Source organism: Cariama cristata, unplaced genomic scaffold (assembly GCF_000690535.1).
Source record: "Cariama cristata isolate BGI_N322 unplaced genomic scaffold, ASM69053v1 scaffold23287, whole genome shotgun sequence".
In the NCBI taxonomy this organism is placed as follows: Eukaryota; Metazoa; Chordata; class Aves; order Cariamiformes; family Cariamidae; genus Cariama; species Cariama cristata.
In genome coordinates, this window is record NW_009625268.1 from 746 (window position 1) to 16,278 (window position 15,533).

At 40.6% G+C, this 15,533-nt stretch overlaps 1 protein-coding gene across 1 annotated transcript; it reads left to right on the plus strand.

The window, feature by feature from the left end:
- The first annotated feature begins 905 nt into the window (after positions 1-905).
- Positions 906-10,529, plus strand: LOC104164272 (putative pre-mRNA-splicing factor ATP-dependent RNA helicase DHX15). The gene is made up of 3 exons (XM_009703554.1): positions 906-1,110; positions 8,561-8,730; positions 9,964-10,529. The coding sequence occupies exons 1-3, from the start codon at positions 973-975 to the stop codon at positions 10,079-10,081; spliced, it is 426 nt and encodes a 141-aa protein (XP_009701856.1). The 5' UTR covers positions 906-972; the 3' UTR covers positions 10,082-10,529.
- The last annotated feature ends 5,004 nt before the right edge of the window (positions 10,530-15,533 follow it).

Consider the following 15,533-nt stretch of genomic DNA (forward strand, 5'->3'; position numbering starts at 1 on the left):
AATAGTGTGGCCAGCAGGACCAGGGCAGTGATCGTCCCCCTGTACTCGGCACTGGTGAGGCTGCACCTCAAGTACTGTGTCCAGTTTTGTGCCCCTCATTACAAGAAAGACATTGAGATGTTGGAGCATGTCCAAAGAAGGACAGTGAAGCTGGTGAAAGATCTGGAGCACAAGTCTGATGAGGAGCAGCTGAGGGAGCTGGGGTTGTTTAGCGTGGAGGGGAGGAGGCTGAGGGGAGACCTTATCACTCTCCACAGCTACCTGAAAGGAGGGTGTAGCCAAGTGGGTGTTGATCTCTTCTCCCAAATTGCAAGTGATAGGGTGAGAGGAAACGGCCTCAAGTTGCACCAGGGGAGGTTTAGATTGGACATGAGGAAGAATTTCTTCACTGAAGGGGCTGTCAAGCACTGGAACAGGCTCCTCAGGGAAGTGGTTGAGTCACCATCCCTGGAGGCATTTAAAAGACGTGTAGATGTGGTGCTTAGGGACATGGTTTAGTGGGGGACTTGGCAGTGCTAGGTTTGCAGTTGGACTCAATGATCTTAAAGGTCTTTCCCAACCTAAATGATTCTATGATTTTTCTAGTTGCAGGATGTGATTTTTTTAAATGTGTGGAATTTATTGGTGTGGTATTTCAGCAAAACATCAGTGATTGTGTGTATATTATGTTGGTGTGTGTGTGGGGGGGAAGCTAATTTTCTTTTGTCCTGACCACATGCTTCCTGAATAGAAAATAGTTTGGGCAAGTTATCTAATGCAAGAAATTGACTGAATAAATGAAGAGCTATTGTCATTTATAAAAGTTTATGGATTTCTTTTTCTGGTTCATCTGACTGATCAATCGGTTAGTTGCTGTTCTATTTACTTGTTCTAATTGGATGAAATACTCATTTTTGGTTCATGTTTTTTAATGTTGCAGATCATGAGTCGGTTCAGTGGTGTTATGACAACTTCATTAACTACAGGTCCCTGATGTCTGCAGACAATGTACGCCAACAGCTGTCACGAATCATGGATAGATTTAATTTGCCTCGTAGAAGCACAGACTTTACCAGCCGAGACTATTACATCAACATAAGAAAGGCATTAGTTACTGGATATTTCATGCAGGTATGTGTGTGTTCTTATAGGGAACATAGTTCAGTGTTTATGTGGCTTTTAACATTAATATGGTTATTCTAATTCATCAAAACTTTATGAATGTTACTTAAATTATATATGACTAACTATATTACCACTTAATCTTTGCCAGGCTACTTGGTTGGTTATTACTGAAGTAATACATTCTTTAGTCAAATTTTATTTGGAAGAGAAGTTGTAGGCAGCCTTGTTAGTATCAAAATACTGTTTATGGCATGACCAGTCAGGAATTGGCCACTAACTTCTGAACAGCTGAGGAAGTAACTTGGTGAAACATTACAAAGTAAATGCAGAATATGTAGTTTTTAAATTATTGGTAATCTGATACAAATAGGGGAAGTATAGTTATATATAAACACTAATCATATGTAATCCTTGTAGGAGGAGAGTAATTTCTTTTGCATACTTTTCCATATTTATATTTCACTTTGGAATTACCTGAGTCACAAGTACTGGAGCATGTCTGTAATCTCACGATGTATGCTGTTTGTAACTCATTTACCTCTTGAACCAGGATGGTATGGAAGCCAATTTCAACTGCTACCTCCTGGATGCTTTGCATTTCATGTTAAGCATGCCTCCAAGCTGGAATGCAGGCTGTGTTTTTTCTTCAGGTGTGGTGTGTTGGTTTGGTTTGGTTTTTTGGGGCATAGTCCCTTCGTGTGGTGTTTTTTCTCTTCAGTGTTCATCCCTGGGGCTAGAAGAGTCCCTTTGGCTCTTGCAGACCCGGTGGTACGCAGCCTTTAATGGGAGTGAGTCTTCATCCTCATTGACTCTGGACTGTTGTGATAATGTTTTTCCCAGCAAACATGCATTCTGATGCATCTCAGTAATGTCTCTGCTAGAGCCTAATATCTCACTTCTGGGGAACACAACCTTGTTATCCTTAGGAGGCTGACCGGTCCCCATAGCATCTCCTCATTTATCACTTGAGCTATGCTGTAGTAGTATTTGAGCGCAAAAGCCTACCAATTGAAAAGGGAACCATTGGTCAGTGCTGTGCAGGTTAGAATGTGAGCAGCTTGACAGGCACACGCTTCCCACATCCTGACTGGGGTGCAGACTTGGGTACCATGTTTAAATGGTTTAAATCGCCCTCCCCCCAAGGAATTGGTGCCTTCCCCAGGGCTAAACCAGCCAGCCAGTCTGTAGCAGAAACATGTTTCTGGATTTTCGGAATACAGAAATATCTATGTCAGCAACTGTATTTCACTGTAATGGAAATGGGAGATTAAGGCTGTTGGCTGCTTTTAAATATTAAAATGGTTCTGAAGACTGACTTGCTGTAACCCTTCAGACAAGCAGGCTAGTCAGTGTGTTCAGTCCTTGCTTTTGGGACTTCTTCATCTTTCTGGGGGGACGCTTTAGTATGTGTTCCCACCTACACCTTTAATTCTGTTAATGTTTTGAAAGACGAACAACAGTTCTGCCGAAGAGAGTCCTTTTTGAGCCCTGGCTGGTTGAGGCAGGTCTGATTGCCACAGTTGCACTTTTGTTTAGCAGAGTACCCTATGGCTTCCTTCAGTTACTTGGACCTGTAGGAGGTCATGTCCTTGGAAGTTTGTGCACTGTCAGTTTGTTTTATGTTACTCAGAGTGAAACTCTTCCTCTGACAGATGTTTTCCTGCCATGGATGTGGAACTGCACTGTTGGTGCAGGTAGCTTTTTGGCCTCTACTGCTCAGGAGTTAAAGATCTGACTTTTAATTTTTTCTGTGAATAGAGTAGTAGGCTCACATCAGTGTAAATGAAAGCCTTTCCAGAAGTCTCCTCAGGCTTCCGTGGTCAATAGATTGTTTACCACCTCCCTCACTGAAAATGCATAATTGAATTTTTGGGCTGAGTCAAGCGAGTAGCTGTGGCAGACCTGTTGGAGGCATTTGGAATGGAAGACATTTAAACAGTTTCTCTTCTTTGGTGTGTCTGAGTTCATTTTATTTTGAGTTTCTTTGACTCTAACCTCCATGATAGTGTGATACCTGTTTGATCTTGACTCTGAACCTTCTGTCATGAATTCCATGTTGTTTTGAGTAACCCTCAATAGAAAACTTATAAATACTTACAGAAACTTATAAATAAATACTCAAAAGAGGTGTTCTTTACCAGCAGCTGAAATACTTAAAAGTGTAGTCTGTATGCACATTGTACCCTAAGCAGATATTCAGGCTCTGGCATTTGGGGGCTTTTGTTCAGAAAACCTGCGTAATGAAATGTATATGTCGTTCTTGGTCCTTTTAGTACAGAACAGGTGTGGAATGTCAAGTCTGAGGTCTTACAAAGTGTGTGCATGTACTGTAGATAGTCTCTGCATGTAAAGTACCAAGGTCTATGGGCAACACATGGCAGAAGTTGATCTTCAAACTCAAAACTTCAAACATTTTTAAACAAAGTTTAAAAATGCAGTGTGAAGTGGGAAAAAAAAGTAGCAGCCATTGTTCTGAAATAGTTCACACTGACTGCATTGTTTTATACTTTGGTAATTGCCTGGTGTCCTAAAAACAATCATAAAATGTTACTGTAGAAATTTCTGAACTAGTCAAGACCTCTGGTTGATGTCAGACAATGCGGGGCTGTATTAACTATTGAAATTTGAAAAAAAAGTAACTAATGATATAATTAGTGCTAAGTACTGTAAATTTGCCTGCCTTCAGTTGTGTGTCAGTGACCGATAAATATGGAATTTCTGCTGGTGATGAATCATCTCTTTACCCTTCATATTTAAATAAAAACTTGAGTTCCAGTAAATCTGCCATAGACAAGCAAAGGGAATAGTAAAATAATTTAAAACTGCCAACAATTCTGTGTGTAGAAAAACTTCTGGAAGGATAGATATTGGCAGGAAATTAAGTGTCATAAAATTTCTGTGCTATGTCCCTGGTTTCTTCTAGTTTTGTAATGAAAAACTTTTTTTGGCTTTTTTCAGTAACTATTTCTATATCACACATCCGAATATACAAAGTATATATAAAATAGAGCAAGAGTGATGCCTGCAAAATCACTAAAACTGCTCATTGAAAATAAAATACATCAGAGAAATACTGCTTTGTCAATACTTCAGTGCTAGATATGTCCTGCCTTAAGAAGGGAGAGGGATTGGAAAATTGTACAAGTATAACACAATTGTAATTGGGCAACAAAACTCAAGAAGTAGGTATAGATGATTATTTACTCAACAGAAGTAGAAAAAACTAAGCTTAGTATTTTTAAAGTGTTAATAGATGTGTAACTGAAATAACTGTGTGGTAAAGACGAAGCAAAAAATAATTATACTACAGGAAGTAAGCTAAGGAAACTTGTTAAAATTGAATTGGAAAAGGCAAACAAATGCCAAAGTATCTTTTAAGATCAGGTCATCTTCCTCTGAGCGAATTATTTTTTTTTTTTGGACTGATAATACCAGTTGTCTTAACTTGGGTTTTTGTCATTATATTTCCTATCTAGTAGTGAAGGTAGAACAAGAATTGATAGTTGAAAATTGTGAGTCAGAATTTAAAGGTGGAACAAAGTCGTGTGGTGTCTTCAAATCAAGCTTGGAACTTTTTTTTTGGAGGATGTGGCTTAGGCAAACCAGGATATATCAGGGTCACTACAAGGGATGAAATTAAATGTACAGGAAGTTAGATATCAGATGATTGCACTGTTAATTAAAATCTCATTCTTGCTGTTACTCAGTCTTTGGAGCTATTTTGTGTGTAGACTGATATATATTTGGAAGTCTTTACGTAAGCAGGTTCATACAATAATAGAATGGTAATAAAATAAACAGATGACACAAAGGTGGTTGGCAGTGCATTTGATGTTATTCATTTTGCTCTTTAACAATGCAGAACAGTTTAAAACTTTTTAATGGCTTCAGAAACACTGTTGCATGCTCTGCAAGCAGAAATTTCAGAAATCCAAGCAACTGACGTTGTTCCTTTGGTGCATGCTAGCATTCTTTTTTCAAAAAGACAGACAAGAAACAATATTTTCTCTAAACTGTCTGTCAAGACTTAGCCTGCCAAAATTGGTAGCCTTAAATCTAAAAAAGGTTGGATCTCGTGATATTCTTCCTACTTTTGCCCTTTTAAGTGCATTTGGATTTACAGTGTTTGACATGTTTGACTAAGGACCCCTGTTTGGGCCCTGTAGGTTCAGTGATGTGATAGATAATAAATAAGCACAAGCACACCTAACATTTCAGAGGGGAGTGTGTAATTGTTAATGAAATTGTGACATCTTTGAAATGTCCGTTAGGAGAGCTTGAACTAAAACCTTTTCCTATGGTGTCATGTGTTGTGGTGGCCAGTGTTACCATGTGGGTTTGTTGTGTTGATAAAAGCCATTATAATTGCTTCTAAATCATCAGCAGATGGGCTTTCTCAGTCTGCAGAGTAACCTGTTGCAGACATGCATGGGCTGGCTTGGCTCTTTATGATCCTTTTCGAGTCACAGAGTCACAGAATGGTCAAGGTTGGAAGGGACCTCTGGAGATCATCTTGTCCAACCCCCCTTCCAAAGCAGGGTCACCTACAGCAAGCTGCACAGGAATGCGTCCAGGCGGGTTTTGAGTATCTGCAGAGAAGGAGACCCCACAACCTCTCTGGGCAGCCTGTTCCAGTGCTCTGCCACCCTCAAAGTGAAGTTGGTCTTCCTCATGTTCAAATGGAACTTCCTGAGTTTGTTTGTGCCCGTTGCCCCTTAACCTGTCGCTGGGCACCACTGAAAAGAGTCATGCTTGTGTAGCTCCTTATGTTGTGTAGTCAATACTGTTAATAACTTTTACATCCATTTATAGCCCCATTCTTTTTTTCAGGTAGCCTAATTCATAACTGTTTTGTACTAATACATGATAGATTCCTTGATGATCTCTGGGTTGCAGTGTATTCCCTACTATCTTGCTTTCTGCCACTACTTGTTGAAAAATGAACCCATTTCTGAGACATACCTTGTATGATTCCGTGGTTTCTGTGGAAGCTTGTGCTTTTTATACTCTGAAAAACATCGCAGAACCACAGGACGGTTGAGGTCAGAAGGGACCTCTGGAGCATGTCTGGTCCAGCCACCACTGCGCTGTATCTGACAGGCACTGGAACTGGTTGCGTGCCAGGGGTTCAAAGGAGCATAAGTGTGTGCTGCCTCCCACGTGTCCTTGTTCTCTTGTTTATGTCATCCTTGGTGCTTGCCTGAGCCCATTGTAAATTCTTTTAGCCTAGTGATCTGTGAAGCCACTTACACCTTCAGGGAAGAAGCAGGATTGGCTCTGTCACCTGTGCTGAAGCATCTCGGGCCAGGGGGGAGCAGGAGAATGTAGTAGCTGGCAGTTACATCATCATGGCTTGCTCTGGAGCCATAGCTTCGCTGTGTGTAGCTCATGATAGTTGAGTGTTGCCATTACTGAACCTGAAATTCTTTACTAATCTGTGTGCTAACAAGCATACTTAATAGAACCATCTAAACAGGATAAATGCTGGAGCTCAGTGTTAGCCCAGGACTGAAGTAAGTCACAGTAGTATGTAACCTGAGTTATTCCTGATAATCTGTGTTCTAAGGAAACATTTTATTTTTCTTAATTGGGGTTATTCCAATCTCTATCCTTCCCTAGAAATCAAGAGCTAACTTTTTCTGCAGCATTTCTTTGGGTATACTTAATTAGTTATTTCAGAATCTTTTTACTTAGTCCAGATTTACACAAAGTAAACAAGAAGTACAATTCTTTATTATTATAGATTGTATGTATTTGGGAAAGCTATATGATAAGACTTCATTATTTTAATACATCTGAGTGAGACTGAGGTGCTAAAGGTAAACTGTATTGATTTAAATTTAACAGCACACTGTTTTCTAGAATGAAACCTAAGTAAATGAATTGTTCTGTCCTTTTATAGGAAGAACAGAAACAGGTGAAGCGCCTGAATATTTATACACATGCTTTACTTTTGATCTGAAAAATGAAATTGATGTAAAAACCCCCAGACAACTTCCTTTAAAAAAAACAAAACATAATCCCACAGCAGCATATGTGCTGTGATTGTGCTAAGTCTGTGACAGATGAGTTTCTAGTCTAGTCTGGTTTGCAGCTATACTGCTATTTAATTTTGCAAATGTTGGATTGAGTTGGATGAAATTAAGCCTAAATCATTACAGACAGTGCCCTGTTAATCTCCATTTAAAAGAGCCTCTGTTGGCTCTCCAGATTTGAAATAAAGTAGCAATGTAATCTCTAAAATTTTGGGTGAAAAGATTTGCAGACTGTTGAAATACTTTGTTCCGCTCCTACAACATGTTCTGGATATGAATGTCATAAAGTACAAGAGAAGCACACTCAAGTAATTTGTTACTAAGGAGATACTCTGACTTAAAATTTGAGGTACCTATTGCTTTAGAAGTCCTGGGATTTTAATCTAATAAATGGAATTCACCTTTGAGTAGGCAGAAAAAAAAAAGGAAAATATGAGATATACCTTGAAATTAAGAAAACAAGGAAGTACACAGTCTACATTAAAGGAAAGCAGCTAACGATCTGATTAAAAAAGGGTCTTTCAGACATTTTCCAGCCATTGTCCATCCTGCTTAATCTTTTTACAGAGTTTGTGTGTGTGTATATATATAGATACATGTAATAAGTACTGAGGTCATCTTGAATTACCTGTATCAAAAGGTTGATTTTCGTTACCTGTTCTGTTAGATTAACTGTTCTTGCAGAGGATATCCTTCTAAGGGTAACTGTCTGCTTTACCAAATCTTAATGAGCTAGGTATCACAGCATCTCAGCAAGGTAGGCATTATTCCCTTTCGTAGAGCAAGAAGCTTAGTCAGAGAGGTTAATTGATTTTCACCAAGGTCACAGCAGAAGTGTGTTGCTGAACCTACATTTTCCAGCTCTGAAGCTTGTGCTGTAACAAGACTGTTCTTACCGGGCTGACATATTTTTTTCAGGCCCACTGTGTAGAAGGATTTGCAGAATGATGCGTGCATCAGTAAAATTACTACTGAAACAGTGCAGTAATAAAAACTTGGAAGATTAAGTGTGTGGTTTACCAGTCGCACAGTAGCTGCTGCAGTGAAGTGCTTGAAGCAGACGTCTGTAGTAGAGCACAGTTGACTTTGTGTGATTTTACAAACCTGTCCAATAGATACTCCCTTCCTGTACTTCAGTTTGCGTTGCTGCTGTTCTAATAATGATTCTTCTCTTTGGGTGATAACCGTTTTTGTGTGTAGCTTGAATTGTGTATTAGAACATACACTTACCATGACAGTTAGCAAAAACATCTGGCATCTTGGTGGTGTCTGTAAATAGTTGTAGCGGTCAGGTAATGTGCCAAATTTCGATGAGGTTTGAAAGTTGGGATAATGTATTTTGTACAGAACACTTAGCAGCCAGCTTGAAATCACTTCATTTGAAAATTGCTTGTGGTAATGACAGAATGTCTTTTCCTTAGGTGGCACACTTGGAACGAACAGGGCATTACTTAACAGTAAAAGATAACCAGGTGGTGCAGTTGCATCCCTCTACTGTTCTTGATCATAAACCAGAATGGGTGCTCTACAACGAGTTTGTCCTTACAACAAAGAATTACATCCGGACATGTACAGACATCAAGCCAGAATGGTAAGCCAAAAGTCTTACAACAGTTATAACCTGCTGTAAAAGCTCTTGTGTTTTTTTTTGTTGTTGTTTTTAAATTGACGTAATTCCTTTCACTTTTCCTGAAGCTAATGTTATTAAAATGGTTTGGGGAGCAGCAATGGCATGGACTTGAAATTTTGAAGATGACTGAAGGTTTTCTTTGTGGACGCTTGTTTCTGTTTGTGAGAGTTGTGTGTAAAGCTCAAGTGCCCAGGTTCTGTATGCAGTGTGCAGAGAGATGCTTGACTTAAAACCGGTGACTTTAGTAGGCCTGTTGGGAAGGAACTGCTTGGAGACGCTAGGTTTGGGGATATGTCCTAGCACCCACTTGTGCACCGAAGTTAAGATGTAACTGGTGGATGCCTCTGTTCTTAAGATCTAAGACCTCTCTTGGCAGGAGGTGTCTGTAATTTTTCCAGAAGGATCAGTGCTTTCTTAAAATATGAAGGGAAGAGGCGGTAATACCAGTACAGCCTCCCTTGTCGTAATATTTATTTGTCAGTAGAATGTATAGCAAGGAAATAGAGGCTTGATCCTCTGCAGACAAGCAGAGATCTGAATCGTCTTGCCCGTCTTTAAGGTTGTACTTAAACTGCCAAGTTGTAAGCTTTGGGGATGTGCGAGGCTCTTTAAGTGTTGTTGAAATTGTGCTGTTGTGCAGAAAGAGTTAAAAGATTTGTAACCTGGAAACCATAGCATGTATATATATACACATTCCGTAGTATTTTAATGGAAAATAGGTGTTTGAATCCTTCCTTAGAAGTCTTTTCCTCAACAAAGGCCATATAGCCTAAAGCAGGATCCTGTAGCCTTGGTTGCATTTTTAAGCTTAAAACAGCTACGGCTGAACTGTAGTTTTACACAAGCTGGTATTTAGGCGGAGTTCTGTGCCTTGTGGACCTTGACATGAGGCAGCAGCTCTGATTGTATGGGCTGCTGTGGCACGTACTGAAGCCACAGTGTGGGGCTGTGAGGGACGTATGGCTGAAGAGGAGCTTCTCAGGAGCCTCAAGCGTGTGCTGTTTCGCTTTGGACTTGGGTGCTTGCACAGGATGGGACTGAGATTTAAACGTGTGTGTGTGTGTGTAAACTTCATTAATCTTAGAATTGCAGAATAAGCTGAAAATGAAGGATAATCTTTGTTTCCTTTGGTTGTAGAGTTTCTGTAAGACGCATCTTTGAGTATTAGTAACAAAACTTTTCCTTTTTTGACAGGCTGGTGAAAATTGCCCCTCAGTATTATGACATGAGCAATTTTCCACAGTGCGAAGCAAAGAGACAGTTGGATCGCATCATTGCCAAACTTCAGTCCAAGGAATACTCACAGTACTGAATTTATGCTTTGAACTGAAGTTATTCAGAGGACAGCTTTAAGAGATGAAAGGATTCAAAGTTCAAGTTGTGCTCTTCACTTTGGTTCAATAATGGCCTTTATTTGAAAGCTTTTTAATTTTTCTTTACAGTAAATATTTCATTCTGATTTCATAAATTAAACATTTATGCCTCCCTTTTGTGTTGACACTGTAGCTCATACTGGAAAAGCTGATCAATGTTTTGCAGTTTATTGAAAGTAGTTCTATATATAACAATGTTATAAGCATTTCTTTAGAAATGGTTGAAAATGCTTCTAAAAATGTGATTATCGACCATGGTATGCATGATCGTTGTAATTGTTGACATTCCTTTTAGAAGTTGTGAAATGTTACAACTTGTGCTTATGTAGACACAATCTTCGGCTTCAGTACAAAGGTACTGACTTCAATAAAGTCTATTTATACTAATTCTGTGCCACAGTATGTCGGTATTTCTATTGTTTTGATCAACACATGAGAAGCCATTTAGTCTCCCACTAAACTGCTGTTTCATTGACGTGGCAGTAGTTTAATATTTAAGTGCGGATGCTTAAGCAGCACAATTACAATGACATCGATACAATGCATACAATGTTGATCCCTTGCAAACTTGTTTAAATTATGTAGGAAATTGTTTTTAAACACGAAATGCATGCAGATGTTTTTGGAGAATGCTTTCTTCAAACAGACTCCTAGATATTTCTTGGACAGAGCTGTAGCGGTATCTCCTGTGAAGTGTCATGCCTGTGGCCAGTTAGAAACCACCCTGCTGGGCGATGTTCAGATACAGTTTGAGATCAACACAAATAATAGCGTAAGCAACACTGTAGGTCAAATTACGTTGCACCATTGTAATTTTGTAGTGTTTTTTAGTGAAATATGACTTGACAGCATTTTAAGTTTGGGGAAGCTAATCCCATGTGGAATTTATAGTAAGATTTGATGAGCAGGCTGGAGCACCTCTCCTATGAGGAAAGGCTGAGAGTGTTGGGGTTGTTCAGCCTGGAGAAGAGAAGGCGCGGAGGAGACCTTACTGCACCGTTCCAGTACCTGAAAGGGGCCTACAAGAAAGCTGGGGAGGGACTTTTTACAAGGGTGTGCAGTGACAGGACAAGGGACAGTGGCTTTAAACTGGAAGACGGAAGGTATAGATTAGATATTGGGAAGAAATTCTTCTCTATGAGGGTGGTGAGGCACTGGACCAGGTTGCCCAGAGAAGCTGTGGATGCCCCATCCCTGGAAGTGTTCAAGGCCTGGTTGGATGGGGCTTTGAGCAACCTGGTCCGGTGGAAGGTGTCCCTGCTCATGGCAGGGGGGGTGGGATTAGGTGGTCTTTAAGGTCCCTTCCAATCCAAACCATTCTATGATTTAACATAGTTGGTCAGATTGCAGTTTTTCCTCTCCCTGGAATACACTGAGATTTGGTCCTGGCAAAGAGAAGCTGGAGCAGCTCTTGCTGAAACGGGTTCCCCTACGCATGGAAGCTGTGCGCTGTAAGGCTGAAGCAAAAATGGGTGCTGTTTGGAGAGCTGGCCACTAACCTCAGTTAGACTAATCTTAACTGCTGATGTTTGAAGTATCCTATTCAAATCATAGCAGTTGGCTATAAAATTACTTGGAATCAAGTCATCTGAGGATTTTCTTCTAACGCCAACTTTTTTGTCTAAATTGCCATTTATATGATGTGGAGTGGAAAAGTTTTGAAAACTTTTTTGTTAGCAATGACAACAGTATTGTGAAGGAAAACATGTCTGAAGATTAAAATTTGAGTGCATTTATGATACTCTGTGGGACTTGTGAGTCTGCCTCAAGTTTGATAAGCAAGAGAGGGAGTGGGGGATCTGCCCCACTTCAGGCATTGTGGGATGGGTCTGGACTTGCCTGCCCTGTGCAGTAATTTTCAGTAGGAAGGGAGAGAGGCTCACTCTTCATAAAATGTTGAACTGGATTGTTTTCTGACTGTGGTTACAGGAGTTTTTATTTAAGACGTAATGATCCTGAACTACATAAGCAATTTGATTTCAAACTCCTATTCCTAAACATACAAATGTTTGTTTTACAAATTCCTGCTCTAGGATAACTTGAGTTCAATATGTGGGGTTTCACATGGTTGTCCTCCTTTTGGGGGCAGAAGGGGCTACGTTGTGCAGTGCTGAAAAACAGCTGCTCCCCAGGTAAGAATTCCTCTAGGATTTGTGTGCAGCCTTCCGCTAAACAGTGTAGAACCACCTTTTGTACAACTTTTCCAAGGTACGGCAAGGTCCGCAAACACAGCCAGTTCTCAGCATGAGATCCCTTGAGGACCCCAGAACCAGCTGGCGTAAACCGCAGTAGCTTTGGTACTTGCGAATGGGGGAGCAGATGGCTGTGGCTGCAAGTAAAGCTTGACATGGGAGAGACTTTGGCCTGGTTTTATTTTTTTTCTTTTTTTTAATTGTCGTACCCACAAACTCAGCTTGGTCTGTGACAGCTGACCTGGGATCTTTCACTCTCCTCTGTCTTTGCTACCAGGAATGCAAATACTGCAGGCCAAATTAATGTCCTCTGACAGCTGTGCAGCCCTGCCATCTTCCAATTAAGCCAGTGACACCTGTGCAATCCACCTACAGGCACCGGGGTGCCCTGGTGTCACTGGCTTAATTGGAAGGCTGTCGGGTGTCCCGGCTGTCACAGAGCAGGCCCAGTGCCCTCTCCCGTTCTGGCAGTGGGAATGGGAGCTATGGGAGGCAGCTTGGCTGTCGGGACCCTGCTGGAATCTGGGGGCTAGCACTGCCAGAAGGTCCTGAAGCTGTAACATCTGGGGAATCCAATGGATTTGATACTTGCATGACATTTGTGTACGTCATCGTGATTCCCTGGAAAATGCTTCTCTTACTTGAAGAACTGACGAGCAAAGTGCTTGCAATGCTGAAGTTTAGGGCTAAAGCACTTTCTCATACCGGGCTGTGTGTGGTAAATAGAGAGTTGTTCCTTTGCTAATGATCATGTTGTGGAGAGTGGCCCTAGGGTTGGAGCGTCTTTGGGCAGGCATCATGCAATCGCCGTTCAGCTGCACAACACTGATTTCTAACAACTGAGGGTATTCAAGTGTTTGGGGCAGTAACATACAGACTCACTTAAGTCACTGTGGATACCTTAGAGTTACCACAAATTTCACTTTTTTTGGTGATGTAATTTTAGAGCTGTATGGCAGTAGGAAGGGAGCAAGTTACCAAAGTAACTGTCCCTCCCTGAAGGAGTAATGAAAGGGACAGCATGGCTTCTTGGAGAAAGACATTTTCTAGGTCCTAAAGGGAAACTATTGGGAACGCTGCTCTTATGCTACAGATGCATGCATAATAACTTGGTTTTGAGAATAGCCCTGGTTTTTCGTAAGTTAAGTGTTGAAAGGTAAAACCTCATTCCCCTTTTTCTGGTGAGAAAAACTGACAGAAAAAAGTTTGCCCAGAGAAACCAAAGGAGACCAAGAAGGAGGTGGAGGAATGAGGCCACTTTATTTGTGAGTCTGTGAAGGTCAGGGCCTCCCTCTTAAAACAGTTATAAACACCTGCAGTTCTGCTCATCATCAGAGCTTTGGTTTTGGCTGCTTATACTGCAGACCACAGTAAATGGGGAAAAAGTTGGAAATTGCAAAACGGCTAAGAATTTGCTAATGCCAAACAGAAATTCAGCTTCCTGTGAGTTTTGTTCTGTGAAATGCCACAGCTGTGGCTTTCTGCTGGCCTGTGGAGTGAGGGATCCTGAACACAGGACATCAGCTGCCCCGACCGACTTCAGCTGTTTGCTGTTCTCCTGTGTTCCCTGCCTGCCTGATGTCACTTAAGAGCATCAGACTACTAGGTAGGCTGTAAGCCTGTTTATTTTGGAGCACTGAGGAATTGCTCCCTTAGGATTAGTTGGTTATCTGCTTTGGAACAACCTAAAAGGAAAAGCAATGCTTGCTTTACTTACAGTGGTTTGTTTTGGGGTTGCTTTTTTTTTTCCCCCAGAAGAATTCTGGTGGGTCTTGAAAATAGGTGGTTTGTATAAAATACACTATTATTGTGTGGGACTTCTGAAAATGTAGAATGGATTAGATGATAGGAAAATAGTACCAAGTGAAAGGAGTATATTTTTTGAAAAGAGGAGAGTCTTCTACCTTAATTGTGCTTCTGTATAATACCTCAAAGCAGCAAAGGGTTAATACTGATGTGAGGTAATAAGTATGTTTAAGTTGGTTAGAGGTAGTTACTAATGACTGAGTAATGTGTTTTGATATGCTTCTGTTAACATTATGGAGACATAAAGAAGTGACCAGCTGTACTGTGTTTAGATTTGTAGGGATTTTTATAGCACTTAGGATTTTTGTCAGAGAAAAGAATAAATGGTGACTTCATGCTTTGCGATGTCTTGATGTCAAAGACCCCAGAACTTTTGAGAGATCTGTATATACAGCGGTGCAAGAGACGCGCGCTGAAGTTCCTGTGGAGGTCACAGGAATGTATTCCTGTGTTGTACCTGTATTCATTCTCTGAAGTGAAAGCGCTGTTGGTACTGGGCGGTTTGTATTGCTGTGTTCTGTGTCGGTTTGGTCAGCTTTGTGTGACGGAGGGATACCAGATTTCTGATCACCGCCTCCCTTTTCAGATCAGGGCTTGTGAAACAGCATTAGTTTGTGATGTGTAATTTTCAGCTGGCACTGCTATGCAGTGCATACTTGAAACCACTAATTATTTGCTATAAGAAATGCAACTTAAAGCAAAAATGCTGAAATTAGCTTTCAGTACATCATTTGAAAAGATACCTTAACAAAAGTCAAAGGGCAAAGAGTTTTCCTTCTATCTAGTCAAGCAACAACTAATTTGTAATCAGATTGCGATAGCTTTCTTCATTTTCTGACAATTTAGCAATAAAAAACCCATACAACGACATGACACTAGGAAGCCGAGAGCTGTATTCCAAAGTACATGAATTTATTCACTTCCTGTAATTTGTGAGGAATAGCCATTTATCCTGCTTTTAGAACAGCTGAATGTCTTAGTAATAAACAGCTTTTACTATTAGAAGTATGATCTTGTATCGGTAGTCTGACCTTTTTAAATTATTTAACTTCAGGACATGTATGTGACATACGATTTATGTGCAGCGGAGAGGGGAAAATGATCTACTTTGTCAACCCAGTTCATTTTTCTACTCCTATGTCTCATGCTGGTAGCTTTCTGTTGTGGCATGCTTCCGAGAACTGTTCTGGGACAAAACCGGGCATTGCTCCCCAGTAACACAAATGTCAGATATTTTTGAGCTTGAAATGAGCAGCTTTAAAACCGGGATGAAACTCTTATAGGAGAGCATTTGCCCCTCTTTTCACTTTTCCTGTCCCAAATGACAAACTTGGGCTGCCTCTCGTTTGCATTGGTCCGTCTGAAATAAGTGGTTGGCATCAAGGAGATCCCA